At 51.1% G+C, this 16,335-nt stretch overlaps 7 protein-coding genes across 7 annotated transcripts; 3 read left to right on the forward strand and 4 right to left on the reverse strand.

Annotated features, from left to right (window-relative positions):
• Positions 1–420: 420 nt before the first annotated feature.
• EJ05DRAFT_482234 (pyruvate dehydrogenase E1 component subunit alpha) lies at positions 421–1,928 on the forward strand (the record flags this gene model as incomplete). Its single annotated transcript, XM_033745150.1, has 5 exons — positions 421–549; positions 611–744; positions 810–1,264; positions 1,320–1,555; positions 1,608–1,928. 5 exons carry the CDS (start codon positions 421–423, stop codon positions 1,926–1,928), a joined length of 1,275 nt encoding a protein of 424 aa, XP_033605880.1.
• Positions 1,929–2,790: 862 nt separating this feature from the next.
• On the reverse strand, positions 2,791–3,350 carry EJ05DRAFT_472337 (uncharacterized protein). The gene has a single exon (XM_033743165.1). The coding sequence runs from the start codon at positions 3,093–3,095 to the stop codon at positions 2,931–2,933; it is 165 nt and encodes a 54-aa protein (XP_033605881.1). The 5' UTR covers positions 3,096–3,350; the 3' UTR covers positions 2,791–2,930.
• A 2,137-nt stretch (positions 3,351–5,487) lies between these two features.
• Positions 5,488–6,167, forward strand: EJ05DRAFT_482236 (uncharacterized protein; the record flags this gene model as incomplete). Its single annotated transcript, XM_033745151.1, has 2 exons — positions 5,488–5,552; positions 5,636–6,167. The coding sequence occupies 2 exons, from the start codon at positions 5,488–5,490 to the stop codon at positions 6,165–6,167; spliced, it is 597 nt and encodes a 198-aa protein (XP_033605882.1).
• A 517-nt stretch (positions 6,168–6,684) lies between these two features.
• Positions 6,685–9,362, forward strand: EJ05DRAFT_472340 (uncharacterized protein). The gene is made up of 3 exons (XM_033743166.1): positions 6,685–7,412; positions 7,458–7,602; positions 7,654–9,362. Exons 1-3 carry the CDS (start codon positions 6,818–6,820, stop codon positions 8,867–8,869), a joined length of 1,956 nt encoding a protein of 651 aa, XP_033605883.1. The 5' UTR covers positions 6,685–6,817; the 3' UTR covers positions 8,870–9,362.
• Positions 9,363–9,494: 132 nt separating this feature from the next.
• Positions 9,495–10,633, reverse strand: EJ05DRAFT_38602 (uncharacterized protein). The gene is made up of 3 exons (XM_033741270.1): positions 10,404–10,633; positions 10,004–10,338; positions 9,495–9,932 (listed from the first exon to the last, which is right to left on the reverse strand). Exons 1-3 carry the CDS (start codon positions 10,551–10,553, stop codon positions 9,554–9,556), a joined length of 864 nt encoding a protein of 287 aa, XP_033605884.1. The 5' UTR covers positions 10,554–10,633; the 3' UTR covers positions 9,495–9,553.
• On the reverse strand, positions 10,634–14,725 carry EJ05DRAFT_38601 (uncharacterized protein). The gene is made up of 3 exons (XM_033741269.1): positions 14,710–14,725; positions 10,792–14,656; positions 10,634–10,730 (listed from the first exon to the last, which is right to left on the reverse strand). The coding sequence occupies exons 2-3, from the start codon at positions 14,523–14,525 to the stop codon at positions 10,715–10,717; spliced, it is 3,750 nt and encodes a 1,249-aa protein (XP_033605885.1). The 5' UTR covers positions 14,526–14,656; positions 14,710–14,725; the 3' UTR covers positions 10,634–10,714.
• EJ05DRAFT_38665 (uncharacterized protein) lies at positions 14,655–16,322 on the reverse strand. Its single transcript, XM_033741283.1, has 4 exons — positions 15,415–16,322; positions 14,927–15,366; positions 14,710–14,871; positions 14,655–14,656 (listed from the first exon to the last, which is right to left on the reverse strand). Exons 1-3 carry the CDS (start codon positions 15,900–15,902, stop codon positions 14,837–14,839), a joined length of 963 nt encoding a protein of 320 aa, XP_033605886.1. The 5' UTR covers positions 15,903–16,322; the 3' UTR covers positions 14,655–14,656; positions 14,710–14,836.
• Positions 16,323–16,335: the final 13 nt, after the last annotated feature.

Consider the following 16,335-nt stretch of genomic DNA (forward strand, 5'->3'; position numbering starts at 1 on the left):
TTGTCTGCAGCTATCACTGTATGAGAGTGGCTACTTGGCAAGTCATTAGTTGCGACTAGCTTAATGATGATGCTTCACAATGAGACTTTGCTCCGCGTAGTACTCGGGTCTAATACATGACTTTGCTCAGCAATACGTCGAACTCTTGACGCTTAAAACAACCAAATAACATCCTCATCAAGCTCGATAGACAATTACTGTCACAAGCGCAATCATTAGCGGAAGACTACTGCGAGCGAAGAAGATTCCATCGTAGGGCTGAAAACCAAGTTAGTAGCAACATTTTCGGGAATCCACTTTTTTGAGCGCCGGAGCTCAACGCCAACGCCTCAGCACCAACGTTTTCCATCCAAACCATCAGCTCTCTCCAGATAATTCCTCCTCTTTCCCTCCAATCTTCCATCCTCTTTAGATCTCATAATGCTTGCGAGGACGTTCCGCAGCAGCGCTGCTGCTCCGTTACGGCGCAACGCTTATGCCCCAACGTTTCGACGAGCTGTCACTACTGATGCGGCCTCGTCGCACGCGGACCCGGAGACTGTCCCAACCGTGAGTCTATCATTCGACCATCTCAGAAAAGCTTTAATACTGACATATGCTTCTACTATAGGAAGATGACAAGCCCTTTGAGGTTCGTCTGTCCGACGAGTCTTTCGAGACATACGAACTCGACCCTCCCCCGTACACCCTCCAGACGACCAAGAAGGAGCTGAAGCAGATGTATTACGACATGGTTGCTGTTCGGTATGCACATAAACTTGATATCAGCCGTAATTTAGAGATCTTTTGTGGCTAATTGGGTCTCGCAGTCGCATGGAAATGGCCGCCGACCGACTTTACAAGGAGAAGAAGATCCGGGGTTTCTGCCATTTGTCAACAGGCCAGGAAGCTGTCGCTGTTGGTATTGAGCATGCCCTTGACAGGGAGGATCATGTAATCACTGCATACCGTTGCCATGGTTTCGCTATGATGCGTGGTGGCACCGTCAAGTCGATCATTGGAGAACTGCTCGGCAGAAGAGAAGGTATTGCCTACGGCAAGGGTGGATCTATGCACATGTTTGCACCCGGTTTCTTTGGTGGCAACGGTATTGTCGGTGCTCAGGTACCTGTTGGTGCTGGTCTGGCGTTTGCCAACCAATACATGGGCAAGAAGAACACTACGATCGCGCTATACGGTGATGGTGCGTCGAATCAGGGTCAGGTTTTTGAGGCCTTCAACATGGCTAAGCTATGGAACCTGCCGGTCATCTTTGGATGCGAGAGTATGCTTTTTTTAGTCTCGAGAAGGGATAGAATCCATACTGACAGCCCCTGCAGACAACAAGTACGGTATGGGTACCGCCGCCAACAGAGCCGCTGCTTTGACCGACTACTACAAGCGTGGCCAGTACATCCCTGGTCTCAAGATCAATGGCATGGACGTACTCGCAACCAAGGCTGCTGTACAGTACGGAAAAGAGTGGACTCAGGCCGGCAAAGGACCTCTTGTATACGAATACGTCACATACAGATACGGTGGTCACTCCATGAGTGATCCTGGAACCACTTACCGAGTCAGTAGATCTAGTTTACGGACGGACATATTGATGACTAACAAGATGTTAGACTCGTGAAGAGATCCAGCGCATGCGTAGTACCAACGACCCAATCGCCGGCCTTAAGCAGAAGCTCCTCGACTGGGGCGTCACCTCCGAGGAAGAGCTCAAGTCGATCGACAAGGAAGCCCGCAGCAATGTCGACAAGGAGGTTGCTGAAGCCGAGGCCATGGAGCCACCAGAGCCAACTGCTCAGATCCTCTTCGAGGACATCTACGTCCGCGGATCGGAGCCAGACTTCATGAGGGGCAGAATACCAGAGGAGAACTTCTACTACACCCAGGCTGATATTCCGGTACCAAAGGAGGCTCCCGCCGTCGCGAGGACGTAATAAAGTTTATGGTACCGAGTTCGGGGATTGAAGCGTTTGTCGAGGTCTGTATCTCTATAGTTTGAGCCTGCTGTGTCATATTGTGAGGGGCTTTTTCTCTTGCCAAGATAGAATTTCATACCAAATTTTCTCACTCGTCACAGCGCGGGTCAGGACCGCAATGATACATAATCGATGACACTATTTAAACAACCTCCCCATTATAATTACACCTCTACTATCGAACTAACGGGCCATTATTCCCGGGAACCCATTATCTCCCTCAGACTCGCCCCTCGCACGTGCTCAGATACCTAACACCACTCCTCGCAACGCAACCACCACAACAGTAGCAACAACAATCAGACTTACACTCATAACCCCTGCTCCACCAGCCATCGGCGGCGCACTCTCTTCAGGCGGACACACGTCATCAACCGACTCACAATGCACCGGCCCACCCGGGATCCCGCCAGGCGCATCCGGGGCCACACTCGGCTGAACCACGAGCGTCGTCGTAGGCGACGGGGGAAGTAGACATTCACGTCCGGCACAAGGCAGCAGGACGGGAGGCTCCGCGTCCGGAGCCGGACTCTCAACGCAGTCGTTCCCAGTGCAAGCAATGTCTTGCGGCGGGACGTCGATGGCGATGATGGTACCACAGTCGGCGCCGTTGTTGCAGGGCAGCGTGCTGCTAGTGTCGGGAGGGGAATCGCAGTCTGTGCCGGTGCAGAGCGCTGGTGGTGCAGATGCTGTTGCTGGAGGACCCGGGGGAGATTGGCAAGCTGGGCCGTTGCAGACTGGAACTAGGGGCGTTGGAGCTGGGGCAGAGGGACAGTGCGGGCATGGGAGGGTGAGAGTCAGATGTGAGGTGATGGTTGAGGTTTCGTCGGTGGTATATGTGGAGAGGCCGGTGGGGCAAGGGGCGACGACAGTGATTGCGCATATTGTTGTATATGTTGTTTCACTGGATGAATAGGTTAGTAGGAATTGAGAGGTTTGATAGGGGAGTGACTACATACATTACTGTTGTGATGGGTTGGTAGGGGTCTGGTGGGTATGCTGGGTCTGTTGGGTAGCCTGGAGGGGAGATAGGGGTTGCTGTGGAGGAGGTGGTGTTTGGGTATAGGTAGCTTGATAACCCGTAGGATGGAGATATGCCGGTTGGCGCGATGATGCCAGTGCCATAGGCTATGGTGGATGTATTGAAAGCAGTGGCTAGGGCGAAGAAAAGAGTGACTAGCAGAAGAGGAGATAAAGAACGTAGGTTGAGCCTTAGATAGTTCAGCGTGTGAGGAAATGTTCAATGAGCTCACCTACATGTTGCAACTGTTGCGCTTGAATCAGGGACTCTCAAGTATCTATCTTGATGATCGAAGCGGTAGTCAAAGAAGAATGGAGAAGTAACAGCCTGAATAGAAACGAGTGTATGGGCTGAAAGGAAAGGAGAAACAGGAGACGCAGAATACTGCTGGAAGAAAGAGCTGATACTTTGAAACAGACATCATTGAGATCTTGAGACTATATTATTTCATAGCTATGAAATTAATGCCCCTGGAATGAATCCCAAACAACACAAGTTCGCCACAATATGAGTGCTCAAACGTCAATGCAGACTTGATGTGACGCATGGCATGTGTTTTCTACAGCACTCAAGGTGGTCTGGTAGCAATGATTCAATGGACCGGGTCCCGATTGGGATAACCATGCGTTTCTTGTGTACAGCGTAAGACGATGCCTGTGTCTCTTTCAAATCAAGAGTTGAATTTGGTGGATCCGGTTAGATGCATTGGAGAGAGGAGGTGTACCACACTCCTTTCCTCATAGGTGGTCAATACCCTGACTGTGCTACAGCGCGGGCCAATTCTCTGCGAGATCCTTGCGTCGACATCGCCGACAGCCTTGTTGGTAGAGTAATATATCAACGTCGGTTTTGTCCCACGGTGGCTCAATCTCTTGTCTTTGAAGATTCCTACAAGGCTGCAGCTTCGAGTGGATGATGTAGAGAATTGCCACGAGAAAGTCGGCAGATCTGCCGTTGGAATGCCACTATGGTCTTTCTCAGCTAGACAAGCTCGAGTGAGTGGAATGTTATCAGGCAGGTCGACACTGACACCCGAGAATTGGTCAAGGTGGAAGCATTTACAACTCGGACTCGGCGTGGCGCCCAATGAGATCGGATAGAACGATGGCACCAACCCATCAGCTCGCTACGATAATGACATTTGTTACAAAGGCTGAACCAGCGGCTATTCCATCGATATGTATGTCTGTGGCATGGCATTTGGTGCCGAGGGGTGTGGCAGTGCTTCAAGCAGAAACAATACGGTAAAGTATTGGCGATAGGCGGCTAATTTGGGACCTGGCGGAAGGGCCCACCTGCCCAATCGAGACTATTTAGCACGAGGAACACGCCGACGCTCGAGCTACAGACATCCCGAGGCTAAGTACCCCTAATCAACCATGTACCCCTGCAGCGCGCTAGAGCCAAGACGCGGCAGTAAGCGCGGAGGCTTTATCAACTCCATCACACTCACAGCCAATCACCATTCTGATTGCGCATCTGGTTCTTCACAGTATCGACAACAACAACTCATGGCTGTGGCAGCTGGCAGTGTGATGAAGCGCATGTACATGGATGTGGAGCACTCTTCGCGTCTACTCGTCCGCTCGTCATTCGCCTTCTCCGATTAGACGTCGACCGCCTTGTGAAGCTCATCCAATCCGAACCACTCATGGCATCGCAGGCTTGTGTTTGTTGGCCAGGCTATTCAATAGACCGACCCCACAGATACACCCATGCAGCCTGTCACCCCCGTCACACTCCCGTCCATCGCGAGGCTGAAACTCTTTCGGTTGGTTTGTTGCTTGCTCGTCCTCATCACGCCCGCCGCCCTCTGCTGATATAAAATCAAGCACGAACTGCATCCCATCGCGCGGCATCTCCAGCCTGATCCAGATCTCCGTGTAACGGCGATGCAGACAGTTACAGACTACTGCTGTTCCCCTGGGTCCTGGCGCTTGAAGTAGTACAAGTCGGCGCCGAATTGTGCATGATGCAGCAGCCAGAACAATCACGCCGCAACTGATTTCGATGTGGGAAGCAGAAAGACGTCGAATCGTTGAATCAGGCCAAGGATATGCCCGTCGTCCCGCTCCTTGGGCTAACAAATCCGTCGTGCCCGCAAGTGAAGCCGAACCTCACTCAGTGACATTTACTCTTCATTGGTTGATCCTTCTCCTAAACCTGCGTGATGGAACTCAAAACTGCTGGAATGTGCCGCATGGTGATTGACGCTCCATAGTGTCCGTTATACATACCACCGCCATATGAAGGCCCGTCCGCCCTCCGCCCTCCGCCCTCCGCATCTAGCCTTGTTCTCAATCTCACAATACGTTGCAGCGCAATAATGTCGAGATAGATTCAGGATCCTTGGGAGTAGGAGCAACAAGTTTCCCCAGTGATTTTTTGATAAGCTTGATCCCTCAAGGTCCATATCATATTCTTGCGACCTCCAATCCGGGATATACACAGCGTCGCATCTGGCCCAGCGTCACCGTTCCCAGGAAACCAGTAGTCATGTTTGGCTACGTTGCACTCACCACCATGGCGTTCGCCTGGCGGACATATGCTCAAAGCTCAAGGTACGTCTAACGCGATCGTCAATACTTGCGCAGTCGTTTCCCATCTGGTCAAGTCAAAGCTCAACATCTTACACAATAAACAGTGAAAGTCCAAGCACCTTCAGCCCGAGCAGCGAAAGCCCAAGCGGTGCCTTCCCCACATCGACCGTATACTTCGCACCTGTAACCATCACCAACCCAGCATCATGCACAAAGACCAGCTTTGCATACATCGCCATGGAGTCTGTCACCGAGCATGAAGACGTTGCCGCGACCATGACTCCCTGGACGATTACGAGCTTTACAACGACCCCTGATATAGCAAACCCGACTCCTTTCATTCAAGTCGACGTCTTCCTGACCCAACAGCCGTTTTCCATCAGTCCGAATCCAGAAGAACTCGCATTTCAAAAGGCCTGCTACGATCCTCGCGCAACTATATGTCCATCGTCTTCACCCATTAGTGGGCCGCCCCATGTGGGCTGTATGAGTGCGTTCCCCGGTGGACAAGTCGCGAATCCGCCTCCCCCGGTGCCAAGTCAAGGTGCTGGTGCTGGTTCTGTACAGTCCTCACAGGTCGTTACACTATCAGGAGCTTTGATAGCTGGCTCGTTAGCGTTTCTTTTTGGCCTTTGAATGCGCACAGATACGGCGAGGAGGCTTTTGATGGTGGCGGATTGTGCCATGGCTTGAGTACGCAGTAATTCAGTCGGTTACCATTGATGGAAGGTTCAACGCAGACAACTCATTTAGGATACCCCTATCTTTCACGTGCTATAGCACGTCGTACCTTTTTGTTTATGCATTAGTCAGCTTCGTATCTCTTGTCGCAGCGTTATGCCGGGCATTGCTGTATTGAGGATTGAGCATTGATGAGATATTCAATACCGTGATGATACATCAAACGTGTTGTCACCTGAACTAGCTCTCGTATACCCACGATATTGGCGTGAGAGGCATCGTCTTGATCAACTTTCAATCGATGAATTCAGCATCAACCTTTACCTTGGAACTGAACTGGTGAATGATCGGACTCGACGAGGATTGATATTCTTGAAGAATGGAAACCATATCTGGATACGTATCTTATTACAGTGATGGCTCTTGGCACTACAAATTGCAAGCGAGAGCGTCATCCCACTCTGCACCCGCCCCGCCAAAACACTCGCGACATCAACAAATTCCGCAACCGAATCCCTTGAGCACTCGTAGGACTCAAGACACGCCCCTGTCATAGACCGAATCCTATGGAAACATCGTAGATCGATAAGTCCCTTAAAGCCGCCATGTCCCTCTCTTCCCTCGCGGCGCTCCTCTCCAAAACCAAACTTGATGATCCTGAAGACGTCCTGCGCGCCGCAAACGAGGCCCTCAAGAAGAACAGGACGAACCCCGAAGCACTGCATGTCAAAGCAATCGCACTGCTAAAGCTTGACCGTTTTGAAGACGCTCTCAATGTGTTCGAAGATGGCGGGAACAAATTGCAAGAGACGGCTGCTCTGGGCTACAGCTATGCCCTGTACAAAGCCATGGAGCTTGAAAAAGCCGAGGAGGTAGCATCAAAGGCAGAACAGAGTAGAGGAATCAGCCATGTACTTGCACAAACATTATACCGAGCCGAGAAGTTTGATCAGTCGGCGAAGCTCTATAGTCAGTTGTCATCACAAGGGCCAGAGCAAGAGGAAGAGGAGAACGACCTACGCATCAACAGTGGTGCTGTCGATGCGCAATTAGAATGGCAAGGAAATGGGAGTCTCGTCAAGAAGAAGAAGCCGGACAGGGTTGACATGGAGGCGTTTGAAACTGCATTTAATGCTGCTTGCGGGAGTGTCGCGCGGGGAGAACTGGCCCAGGCAGAGATACTACTGAAACGAGCAGAAGGTTTGTGAGGAATGAGTAGCTACGATGATAAGCTAATGAAGATAGATCTCTGTAATTCCTTAGACGATTTGACAGATGAGGAGAAGAAAGCTGAAACTCTACCCATCAATGTTCAGCAGCTATATGTTTTCTCGATGCAGGGTAAAACGGATGCCGCTGAAAAGCTATCTGCTAGATTGGATATTAATCAGTCAGTTATCTTGAGACCCTGCCTATTCAACAGCCGTACTGACAATGGCAGGATTCCCGACCTATCGACCCGACGCATTGCACAGCTGAGTTCATTATCTTCAGCAAAAGAGACCTCAAATCCCTACCTGATGCATCGTCTGACACATGCCGCACCATCCACACCAAAGAGCGATGAACCATTCCGCTTCCAGTCCTCTATATTGCGCCAGAATACCCATGTTTTAGATTTGCTTGCGTTGAAGTACAGCGGAGTCGCGAACTCGACGTCATCCTACATTGCAAAGAATGCTGACGCCTCGCCGACATCTACCAGTCCGTTCTCAGTCATCAACGCTGCTGCACATGCTCAGAACCAGACTGGAAAGGCGGCGATAAAAGTATTGGTGCCATTGCTAGAGAAGAGACCAAACGATGCCGGTCTCGTACTTGCCATTGTGCATCTATACCTTCTCACTAACAATCACGCTGCGGCAGTCCATCTCTTGGAAGGATTCTTCAAGAAACTCGAGCAATCCGAATCGTCCAAGGACCTAGATGTTCGATACTCGCCTGGGCTTATAGCAACCATAGTTTCGCTTTATGCCGCCCAAAGTCGCAAATCACACGGCCGAATAGAACTCGCCAAAGCAGCAAACCACTGGCGCACAAATTCTAAAGGCTCGCAACCGCCCGCATCACTCCTCCGCGCCGCCGGAATATCGCTCCTGGACTCAAACGACGAAGACGATCTCAACGAAGCCGGTGCTATCTTCACCGCCATCAATGCGCATGACCCATCCGATCAGGCTGCTGTCGCCGGGCTGATTGCAGCATATGCAACCTCCGACCCCTCGAAACTTACCGACTCTCAAATCGCCCTTCTCCCGCCTACTGCGCGCCTCATACAGAATATTGACGCTGCGGCCCTTGAAGACGCTGGCGTCGCTGTTCCACCACAGCCAGCCACAACTACAAGTAAGAAGCGGGCAGCGCCCGAAAAGGAGAAGCCCACAAAGCCGCACAAGATCCGGAAGACCCGTATGCCAAAGGACTATGTCGAGGGCAAAAAGGTCGATCCCGAGCGCTGGCTTCCGCTAAAGGATCGCAGCTATTACAGGCCCAAGGGACGCAAGGGAAAGAAGAAGGATGCAGGACTCACACAAGGCGGAGTCGTCGCAGAGGACAAACCCTCTGCGCCAGAAGTACAAAAGAGTGGTGGTGGTGGTGGCGGCGGAGGAGGTGCGCAAAACAAGAAAAAGAAGAAGGGCAAGGGCGGGAAGTGGTAGATTAAGTGGTAGAAGCTGTAGCTCTCTCTCTCTGTGGTGGAGAGCAAAGCATATTCTGCAATAAATATAAATGGACACGCCCCCCCCCGCATGTTCTCCTACGATTCCCGTAGCTTTCCTCCATGTGTTTCGTTGTGCTCGCTCATATCAAGGGACTGTCTCTCTCTCGTGTTTCTTGAATTTGTCTCTCCAGCTAACTACCAAACTATGCAAGTGCCGTCCTTGTTGTCGGTGACATGGGTGCGAGGCTGTGTCGATGACACTCCCCTTATTCCATAGCACGATCCTTCTCCTTATGTATTCTAGTATCATGTATTTTCTTGACCACCTCCATTAATCATGCATACAGGCCAGACAGATGGCTCGAGTGGTACCGAAGGTGCGTCTCTATGGAATCAGGTCGGCAAGGCGGGCAGACAGGCAGTATTATTATGTACTGTTGTTTTAGTTTTGTGTAATCCAATGGGCTTTTTGAGGTTTGGCTGGGGGTATAATTTTATGTTCATTATGCTGCATATGCAATCCGTGGTTTTTGAGATCCGGACAGGACCGTTTACACCTGGCTAGATAGATCGTGCCACAGTACCTGTGAACGATATGACTTTGCCAGAAAAAATATAGATAAAAAATGAGCCTGCCGTATCGTCGTTTGTGATGCTTATATGAAATGATCCCCACTGCTGCTCACGCCAGGGAGTATGCCGTACTCCTCTCCGTCTGCGCCCTTGCCATCCCGCTCGACCGTCTCCGCCGGAACCCGTAGCTTGCAATCGGTCTCCTCTGCGTCAGTCTCCGATTCTTCGACCATGACGACAGGGACAAATCAAGCGCCCTTTCCGGGCGTCCCGAAAGCGTGCGATGGAGGCGACGGATCAGGGCGCTTATTCTGTCGCCTTTGTATGCCAGGCCGAGAGCAAGCAAGACGGTGAGGAGCGTGATAGGTACGGCGGTGGCCCAGAAGATGGTCTGCGACCAGGTGATGTCGCGGATGTCTGTGGTGTTCATGCCGAAGAAGGAGGTGACGAAGGAGAGGGGGAGGAAGATGATTGTGACGGTGGTGAAGCTGGTGGAAACGAGTATGTTTAGCACGACAGATATTGAGAGACATGATGAACGGGGGTGGACGTGACATACACAAAGATGGCTTTCCCGTGATCTGCTTCGTGGATCTCGATGTTCTGCTTTGCGGTATCGCCGAGACTGAGCAGTTTCTCTTTCATGGCGTCGAGTTCCTGGTCTTTGTCGATCATGGATGTTATACCGGCGGCTAATTGGGCTTCCTCGAGGGGAAAGAGACTGGCGCGTGTATAGGTGGTTACGGGAACGGATGCTGGGTCTAGTGCTTTAAGCATTTTCATGTACATGTCCTTCTGCCATGCATTGACAACCATGAGGATCTCAACTTCTTCGTGAACATACTGGATGTCTCGAAGCAGGCGCTTCCCGGGGTTGGAATGGACTTGGTATTGCTGTCTTTGGCGTTAGCGATTCGACGTCTACAGATGATACTATGTATTGCAATGTAATCACTCACCAATCTGTCAGTGCAGTGCCAGTATATGTCCACATCTTCGAGGTCGTCAATCAGTGGTCGGACCCTAAGTTGCTCAATCATAGCAGCTAGTATGTACTCTGGACCAACACTGGCCAGACTGACCGTGGCGAGAGACCCGGAGTGCGCCATGATAGAAAAGTCCCTCTCTGCCTCAGAAAGTGCTATATCAATTTCTGTGAGGATACCCTGAACCTTCCGTATTGGCACGTCGGTCAGATCGTCCACCGTGTGCCCGATGCCAACAAAGCCAGGACTGTACTGCCATTGCTGGAAATGATGCTGTACACGTTCTACATATTTGTGGACCTTCAAAAGCGATCTCAGTTCCAGCTCAAATACATAGACTAATGATGGCGGAAGTCCATACTTGGCGGACTTTGTCTTGTCGCTATCAGCGACTCCGTTCCTGATGGCCTTGGCTCTTGCATAGAATCTTCGTCCGTGTTCCAGGAAAACCTGCAAGATCTTTGATATGGCGATTGTGGACAACTCTATTCGTAGCTGTTCTTCTGACCGAAGCCAGTTTCGGAGGGCATCTGGAGGAAGCATTGCAGTCTGTGCGCCGGCAGTAGGGACGAAATGCTGATACCATAGATGACGGAGGCCACTTCGCTCGTTGGCGTATATTCTTCCATTGGCACAGTCAGAGCACTCAGAGAGAGCTGGAGACGGCGCATTCAGTCCAAATTTCCCTAGAATCTCGGTTTCATTTTCGATGAAGCATACAATCCAGACTTCTCTTGCGGACTGGGCAGGCTCCTTGACATCGAGGATGCTGCAAAAATTACTTAGCAGACCCCAATACCTAGACATGACCTCGTGAATGTGGGACAGGGGTACGAAGAGACTAAAGAGATCTTTCGTTATATGCAGAAGATCCTTCTTCAGCAAAGCACGCTTCGCAGACTGATTGCCTGTTATATTATTCTGTATCTTGGACGACGCCGCATCATCGTCTAGTATCATTGGCGAAATGTTCGAAGTCTCATTGGGTTGCTGATCGCCATTCGGTGCGTCCAGCGATGTTTCGGACCCTTGAACCAACAAATCGGTATGGGAGTCTTCAAATTGCTCGAGAGACATCAACTGGACATCGTTGAAGATTTTTGCTCCCCGTCCATTTGCACACAAACGTTCACGCACACCTTTCAGAACGTACTCTAGACTGTCAAACTTTCTTAATATAGCAGCTTCGGCTGACTCGTCATTGGGGTCAGCTACATCCCCTGGATATGTGGCCCATGTAAAGAATGGTGGAACCTTAACGTGTACGGACTCGGACTCGGCATTCTGGTGCCCTCCAGTTCGTTCACGCAAGGAGGGTAAGGTAGGGGTCGCAACCTCTGTTTCTTCAAGCCAAGACGGATCCGCTGACTTGGGCTGCAATCTTGCTAGCTGTAACCGCAGCTCAGTTATGTCATCCTCTAGGGCCTGTGTTTCAGCTAAACTCGATGGGCCACTCTTTGAGTTTGAGCGCAGGTACTGGTCCTCCTGTAACCGAGCAAGATCTCCTTCGACTGTTTCAAGCTCACTTCGAACATCGTCCTTGTACGAACGTCGTGTATAGGCCGCAGAATTACGGATGCGTGGGCCCTGCGAAGCGGATACATATGACCGTTCTTCGTATCCAGGTGGTGTTGGGGCCCGGGGTAATCGATGATTGGCGATGTTGGGACGAGCCGCTCGTGATCTAGATTGGCTGTGGACGTAGGGAGCGGCCACTCTGTGGTCCCCGTAGGATGAATAGGGGGGAGAGTCTGGGGATCGTGACCGGTAACGGCTTCTATGTGGCAAGCTATATACATCATCATCGTAATATGGATAGTTATCTTGATACAGTGACCCGTAATGTCTTTTGGATGGTGATCGATACCAGTATTCGTTATGAAATGTATGGCCGTCTGGGTGTTTGTAATCTGTCGGGTCTGAAATAAATGGATTGTAGTCTGAAATGAATGTATTGACCGGACGACGACTGTCTGTGTGCGTTCTGCGTGTTCGGTCTATGTACGACGGACCTGTATTACTGTAGCGATCGCTCAGGTCTGCACCGTGATATGTAGCACCATCATCCCAGTCAGTCGGTCCAGGCCTGGGACTGTTACGACGCCTGCGACCTCGTGGCAACTCGTCATCAGAATCATTGTATATCGTCACCCCTGGAGGCTCAGGGACTCGTGATAGCCGCCTTCTTGGACGGTCGCGGTCATGTTGGGTGCGGTCGGTGTCATACCTGGGCCTCTCTTCCTCCGAATGAAAGCTCTGCGACCGTTTGCTAGAGCCAGATGCTTGACTCGAGCTCATGATAGGACGTGATTGTCGCTGTCTCCTACGACTCAGGTGTACATGATCCCTGTCATCTTCATCGGAGCTGAAGGAACCAATCGCTCGGCGATTGGGTCTCCGTCTTGACAATACTCCAGATCTGGTTGTGGTCGACTCGTTTGATGAGAGTCCTTCATATTCGCCGTCCGAAATAGAACTTGAAGCTATTGAGGGGCTACTGTATAATTCACGTACCCCATGGCGTAAGGGGTTGGTTCGACTGGTTCGGCCCCTGCGCTCGATACTAGATTCAGACGCAAAAGATTCTTGATCTTTGGAAGTGGCGACCGTCGGCCCATAAGTACTGGCCGTGGTGGGAATCTCGAACAGAATAGGTTCTGATCCAAGGTTTTCCGTGTATATCCTTGCCTCATCAGAATCATCATCGGAAACGTGTGCAGGGAGTGGTATCGTTTTCGGACGAACGACGGGTGAGGTCGAGGTAGATGATTGGACTGGGTTACTCCCAGTAGGATCCATGCTCTTTATCGCCCCATTAACCTGCGTTGTGGCCTGATCCTCTGGTTGGAGCTCATCTGGCTCTTCAAACATAGTTGAACTGGTATCCAGCACTCCTGTTTGTGGGTCGGAGGATGTGTAAGATTTAGGGACACTTGCCACATTCATCACCCAGTTGGCAGTCCAGTCACTACTATTGCTTGGTAATTCAGCCAGGCGAGAGGCCCGAAGGTCGCTAGGCTCTCCCATCTCGAAGGTCGCTTTCTCGTGGTCTGGCGACATATCTTGTGTATATAGAACAGTGTGAGTATCAAAGCGTACTCGCCCTGAATCTTGTTTCTTGACGTTCGATCGTCGATCGACTTTCGTGCCTGTCTTCAAGATGCCACCCGCCCTCACTGGACCTGTGCCATACGTTACATCTTCATACTCCTTGGTCGGACGAGGTTCGCTATGACTCCTTTTGGCATGTTGAGGTAGACCATCAACAAGGATGAGAGGAGGTCTCCTGGGCTCTGCGCCCAACAGCTCTATGTGACCGTCGGATGCTATTTCCCAAATGCGATTCTCTATGGGACCCACAGTACTGGGATCTGATTGTTCAGTGGAAATGTCGTGTTCCACGTCGCTTGCATCGACCCCGGTGTGCATAGCTCCTTTTGGCGTGGGAATGTGTTTTTCAGCCGAGCTACTGGGCGCATTCAGGACTGTGGAGCGCATCGGCTCAACGATATCGTCTGCGCTGCCCAGGTCTGCTGCACGTATGTATACGAGGCTGGGAGATTTTGGACGGCTAGCCTGTATTCGTGTTTGGTCATTGATGAGTATTCCCCTCAGACTTGTCTTTGCTTGTCTTGGCAAGACGACTTTAGCATCCATTTCAGTGACGTCCGAAACGCTACTTCTAGCAGCCTTGGCGTTAATACCTGGAGGGTTCAAAGATTCGTGACCCGCTGATGTCTGTCCGATCCTGGGTCGATAGCGGACTAGTGCAAGATTTCTGGGTGTGATCTCATACTTACCGCGTGGGTAGCGGCTGGAACGCCCTCTACTCACTGAGGGAGCCATACTTGCCATCGAGGACTGCAGACTTCGTGACGAGCTCTTCGGTGATTGTCTTGAGCGACTAGAGGCCCGACTGCCATGCCACTGAATTGCATCCGCGCGCTGTGCAGCATTCTTATACGCGAGATCTGGTCGTGATCGTTTACGAGCGAGGACGAGAGACATATGAAGATCCTGCTCGCCTTCGGATGGTTCTACCAGGGAGGAATGAGCATGATCTTCATCGCGCGGTAGGATGTCGACTTCGAGCATGGCCCCTTTATGTGTCTGGATGAGCTCTAGCCAGCGAGAACTAGTAAAGGCCGTGCCATCTCCAAAACATATATCACACTCGTCGAGAGATATGCCAGCACTAGCTAGGCATTTTGAAACGAGTAGATGCTCTATGTCCTAGGTGCAATCAGTATTTGTCAAGCTTTGAAGCTACGCGACTTACGAAAAAGGTTGGTCTTGGCCGCAATGGCACCGAGTGTAGACGCTGTAAAGGGTCTTTGATCCGAAGCACGGTAGGACCTCCTCCAGCATATTCACCAGTAATCCTAACCAGTCGATTTCCGAGGATTTCATTGACTGAATCTGGCGAGCAGGTGATCAAGAACTCTATGTCGTAATTAGCGTCTGTATTCATATTGGGCGATGCGTTCTAAATGTACCAGAGCCTAGCAGTAGGGACCACAACTGAGGCACGTGTATGATCTTGTGACCAGCGTTACTGAAGAACTTTCCCAGTGCTTGCTTTCTGTCACGCTCACAAGTTGACTCGTACTGGTAGAATGCCTCTAGTAGAGTACGCATTCGATGCCTGCGATCTTGGTGACGCTTCACCGGAGAAGCAGCGGAAGTAGAGAGATATGGGAAAGAAGAGAAGGTCGCAGATGTAGATTCTGACGCAATTTGATCAGCATGCTGTAGTCTGAACTGCTTTACAGTCCCTGGTTCCACCTGTAGCGAGTTGCCAGACTTGATCAGGCTGTTTTCACGAATGTGGTCAAAAAGCGCGATGCAAAGATCCAGCAAGTCCCCTGAGATACCGGGAGAATTGAGAGCGAACTTTTCAAACTCTTCAAGGTCCATCGGGTTACTCTGCATGTGTCTGTGTGGATTAGTTGAGACAAGGGACTGTCGAGACTGCTATACTCACAACCAGCGAAACTGTGGATTCCCTGATAGTAAAGGCTCCGGCGTTTCCGAAAGACAGTGCAGTTCAACGGTGTGGGCCCGGTTAAGGTCGATGATACGCTTTGAGACGAGAACATTCGTCGCCTCTTGAACGCCCGACTCAGTCTCGTTTCTGGCCTTTGGCCAGCAACATCCCTCTGTGGAATAGCTTCGGATTCCATAAGGGCTCTTTGCGACTTCGAAAAAGATTCGCTGTTTGCTGCTGATGTTGAGAGGGTCCGGCTTGAGCCGCGAGAGACGTCTTTTGGGCCCTAGATCTGACTTGTACTCGATTCCGTTGACTCGTGGATTAGTCCTGGATGAGGGCTCATATGCTTGAGGACGTGGTTGATATGCGGCACCATTGTTCGACCATGACTGGGAGTGGTCATCAAAGTTGGTGGTGATTGATGAAGCACTTCTAGACAGAGGCGTAGACGAGGCTGGCGACATGGCAACCTTCCGGGCCATTACATCTTATGGGTGGTTCTTGACCCGTATTTGGTATTTGGTTCAGCAGAGAAATCCTATATCGCCAGTGGCAAGAGTGCAGCCTAGCTCTGCGCGTGAGTTACGGCGCAGGCCTGGTAGGAAAGCTGCTGACGAACACCGAACGAACGGCGTGGCAGTGCTGAGTTCATGTCATCTCAATCGAAAAGAAGCTGAGGCTGAAAATGTGATGAAATAGGACCCATGCCATGCAGTGCGGCGCTTCAGCCTGCTCATGGGACATGATGGATCTGAGCTGACAAAGTCCATAGCCTGATGATCCTCAGCCAAGTCCATGATCATTATCGAGATGGGTGTTCGAGAACATCCTGTCTCACAGCAGTGGTAAGCGCCGCACTGGGATCTGGAGTCGCTTTTCCGAGGGACTTGGCCAGAGGCACTTGGCCATATCAGA

The sequence above is a fragment of the Pseudovirgaria hyperparasitica genome (assembly GCF_010093815.1).
Source record: "Pseudovirgaria hyperparasitica strain CBS 121739 unplaced genomic scaffold EJ05scaffold_1, whole genome shotgun sequence".
Taxonomy (NCBI): Eukaryota; Fungi; Ascomycota; class Dothideomycetes; order Acrospermales; family Acrospermaceae; genus Pseudovirgaria; species Pseudovirgaria hyperparasitica.

Coding starts and splice junctions, on each gene's coding strand:
- EJ05DRAFT_472337 (XM_033743165.1), bottom strand. CDS start 3,095: ATGGCACTGGCATCATCGCGCCAACCGGCATATCTCCATCCTACGGGT.
- EJ05DRAFT_472340 (XM_033743166.1), top strand. CDS start 6,818: ATGTCCCTCTCTTCCCTCGCGGCGCTCCTCTCCAAAACCAAACTTGAT. Junction 7,413..7,457: donor ACTACTGAAACGAGCAGAAG/GTTTGTGAGGAA, acceptor TAATGAAGATAG/ATCTCTGTAATTCCTTAGAC. Junction 7,603..7,653: donor GCTAGATTGGATATTAATCA/GTCAGTTATCTT, acceptor TGACAATGGCAG/GATTCCCGACCTATCGACCC.
- EJ05DRAFT_38602 (XM_033741270.1), bottom strand. CDS start 10,553: ATGGCGCACTCCGGGTCTCTCGCCACGGTCAGTCTGGCCAGTGTTGGT. Junction 10,339..10,403: donor GGCACTGCACTGACAGATTG/GTGAGTGATTAC, acceptor CGCCAAAGACAG/CAATACCAAGTCCATTCCAA. Junction 9,933..10,003: donor CACGGGAAAGCCATCTTTGT/GTATGTCACGTC, acceptor CGTTTCCACCAG/CTTCACCACCGTCACAATCA.
- EJ05DRAFT_38601 (XM_033741269.1), bottom strand. CDS start 14,525: ATGCTCGAAGTCGACATCCTACCGCGCGATGAAGATCATGCTCATTCC.
- EJ05DRAFT_38665 (XM_033741283.1), bottom strand. CDS start 15,902: ATGGCCCGGAAGGTTGCCATGTCGCCAGCCTCGTCTACGCCTCTGTCT. Junction 15,367..15,414: donor AATCCACAGTTTCGCTGGTT/GTGAGTATAGCA, acceptor TAATCCACACAG/ACACATGCAGAGTAACCCGA. Junction 14,872..14,926: donor GTCCCTACTGCTAGGCTCTG/GTACATTTAGAA, acceptor TACGACATAGAG/TTCTTGATCACCTGCTCGCC.